At 42.8% G+C, this 3,177-nt stretch overlaps 1 protein-coding gene across 1 annotated transcript; it reads right to left on the bottom strand.

Moving 5' to 3' along the window:
- Positions 1-249: 249 nt before the first annotated feature.
- Positions 250-2,611, bottom strand: LOC132874856 (leucine-rich repeat transmembrane neuronal protein 2-like). The gene is made up of 2 exons (XM_060911296.1): positions 2,582-2,611; positions 250-1,875 (listed from the first exon to the last, which is right to left on the bottom strand). The coding sequence occupies exons 1-2, from the start codon at positions 2,609-2,611 to the stop codon at positions 250-252; spliced, it is 1,656 nt and encodes a 551-aa protein (XP_060767279.1).
- Between the last annotated feature and the right edge of the window lie 566 nt (positions 2,612-3,177).

Raw genomic sequence — 3,177 nt, forward strand, 5'->3', positions numbered from 1 at the left:
CTGAAATGTCATATATCATATAAGACAATAATCTGTGATTTAAGACTGCTGCCATGTTGTTTTTATTGTTTTATTTTTCATATTATTTCTCTAAAAATGCCACATGACCTTCACATTTGATTGAGTTTCAAAGCCAGAAAAAAGCATGTATTTATTTTTTCTTTACAAACTGAAATATTCATGAACAAACCATGTATTGTTTGAAATGGTCAAAATGGCCAACCAATGATCTGCGTAAATAAATAGTGTTTATACTTCACACTCTCTGTAAGATGGCTGCTTACACTTGCACTGCCCATAGCCATTGATGATTACAAGTGCACCATCATTGTGAGTCAGCTCATACTCATTATAGGGCAGCTGTGCGGCCGGGTCTGCCATTGGCTGCCTTTCCTGTGTCCGGTTCTGTTGCCTATTCTGAATGGTCAAGCAGTGGTGGGTTTGTCGTATAGAGTGTGGGCAGCACTTCCATGATATGTACACTATGAAAATGATGAGAAAGAAGAAAAACAAAAGAGCCATGGTACCTACAATCATGATCTGGGTTAGTACCATGTTGTCCATCATAGCAGAGTTGTCAGTAACGTTTTTCACCTCATCTGTGGTGACAGTCATGGTAGTTTGTGGGGTTTGGGAGGTTATGACAGCAGTAGTGAAAATACTAAAGCTCCCCAGATTGTCTGTATAGAAGTCTTGTGTTGGTGTCTGCATATTCCCAAACAAAGGTCTAGTGAACTGTTGGGGTAACGTTGCCTCCATCATGGTGCTGGTTGGTGCAACAGGTGCTAAGATGTTTTGGCAAAGTTGGAATCCATGAACAGCGTCGAGTATTTCCTCACCCTGTGTGTACTCAGGGCTGTGGCATAGGATGGATTGCTCCCATCGACCCTTAAACTTACTAAGCCAACTGGCCAAGTTGCAGATTCTGTTGGTACATTCCCAAAGGTTGCTTGACAACCCAATAGTGTTCAGAGATTTCCACATATCCATGGTTTGGGCATCAAGGCTGGTCAACTTGTTGTTATCCAGTAGTAGAATCTTAAGGTTCGGTAAAGTTTCAAACACTTCAGGGGTTAGAGCATGTATCTCATTCCCGGTTAGATCCAGTTTTTCCAGAGTGGTCCACTCCCACTCCATGGTACATGTTAAATTGTTAATCTTGTTCCATTGCAGATAGAGGAACTGGAGGGTGACAAGACGTGGGAAGTGCGCCAGATTGATCTTGGTCAAGTGGTTGTGTTCCAAATGGAGCTCCTGTAGCTTTATTAGCCCAGTGAATCCATTCCGAGCCAAGCTCCGAAGCCGGTTGTTGCTTAAACCAAGGTATTCCAGACTCCAACAGTCCCAGAAGGCCCGCACAGGCATAGTCCTCAGTAAATTGGACCTCAGGTGGAGGATCTGGAGCTTCCTAAGCCCGTGAAAGAGCTCGGGCTCCAGCGAAGTCATCTGGTTGAAGGATAGATCCAGGATTTGGAGGTTGATGAGGTGGATGAAGGTTGTGTTGGGCAGCTTGGTAATGCGGTTGGAGCTCAAGTTCAGGTCCTTGAGCTTGTAGAGCCCCTGGAAAGCATCTTCATGCACAGTGTGTATTTGGTTGTGGTCCAAGTGGAGCCAGGTTAGTTGGGTGAAGCCAAAAAATTGGTCAGGATTCAGCTCGGTGAAACTGTTGTGCCGGAGTGAGAGTCCCAGGGCTCCTCTGTCCACGCCATCTGGGGGCGTCAGGAGTCCCTGCGTGTCGCAGTAAAACTGCAGGTCCTCGCAGCGGCATTTCTGAGGGCAGGCTGTGCATGACGCAGGAGGGAGGCACAGTAGCATGCTGATCACACAAAGTGCTGCTGGTGCTTGTCCCACCAATGGCCACCTTGGAATGAAAACCTGGGTAGGTTTAGAGATAAGCACATCTGATCTCAGCAGGGCAGAAGTATATATGCACATGTATAGAATATCCAAACCTCACATTCTGCATCAAAATTAATATTTGCTGGTAAACCAAGAAATAGAGACTGACATACAGATGGGAAAGGGGATATACATGTATATAAACCCCCCTTTCCACTCTGCATCAGTCTCTAGCTCTATATAAAGTCTTAGCAAATATTAATGTTGATGCAGAATTTGAGGTTTGGATATTGTTTGCAAGCTTAAAATTGTGTTATTTTCACATTTTAATAATAATATATTAATTAACACTTATTATGCCAAATGCCCAAATGTATACGGTTCTCAGTCAGCTGTTTCAGATGTTAAATCTGTTGCTCATTTGCAGATTTCTGAATCGATTCCATCTCCATATTCCACTTTACCTCTTCCTATGGACTGTATTTATGCTGCATTTGGGGACCATATATTAATGACTTTATGAACTCATCATTATAATTTCTCTATTCTACAATACTGTTGTTATTTAAAAACAATATAAACCACAAGTTTGATGAATCAAACTGGGGAAATGGCATTAAAAAAAAGATGACATTTTAAGTGCATGGGCAGTCTATTCCCTCACTTTCTCCCTGCTGTCTTTTCAATTCACTATTCATTCCCTATTCAGATCCAGACGATATAAATCAAAGAGTGAACTTACCCATTCTTTTGTGAACATCAGTGACTGCATTCAACTGTCCTTTTCTGCAGACTTCTGGAAAAGCCAGATGAAGGACAAATCCAAGGGGAAAAAAGCCAATGGAGTGAATGCAAAAAGAATTAATAATGACAAACCGAGCTTCCTGATCTGAAACACATTCAGAAATTCCATGTTGTATTTTGGTTCTTGTCCAGAGCTGTGTTCTGAAAGATAAGTGAGCTGCAGATGGTAAAGTGCTGTCGATCATCCGTGCCATTTATCCCTCTCTCGCTTGCTCATTCTGGCTTGTGTGCTCTCTCTCTCTCTTTCTCTCTCTCTCTCTCCCCCCTCTCTCTTGCTCTCTCACTGTCTCTCCACTCCCTTTCTCACTTGCTTTCTGCCTTGCACTTGCAATATGCTAGCCTGTTTTTATTCACTCTTTCCTCTGCATTTTTTTTCCTCTTTGATGCGTCATCATCAGAATATTGATCATTTCAGCTCATGTGGAAAATCACAGCTGAAATGAACACTGTAAATCTCTCACTGCCTCTTTCCCCATCTCATCAGCTGGTCTCTCATTAGAGATGCGCGTGTGTGTGTGTGTGTGTGTGTGTGTG

Source organism: Neoarius graeffei, chromosome 2 (genome assembly GCF_027579695.1).
Source record: "Neoarius graeffei isolate fNeoGra1 chromosome 2, fNeoGra1.pri, whole genome shotgun sequence".
NCBI classification, from domain to species: Eukaryota; Metazoa; Chordata; class Actinopteri; order Siluriformes; family Ariidae; genus Neoarius; species Neoarius graeffei.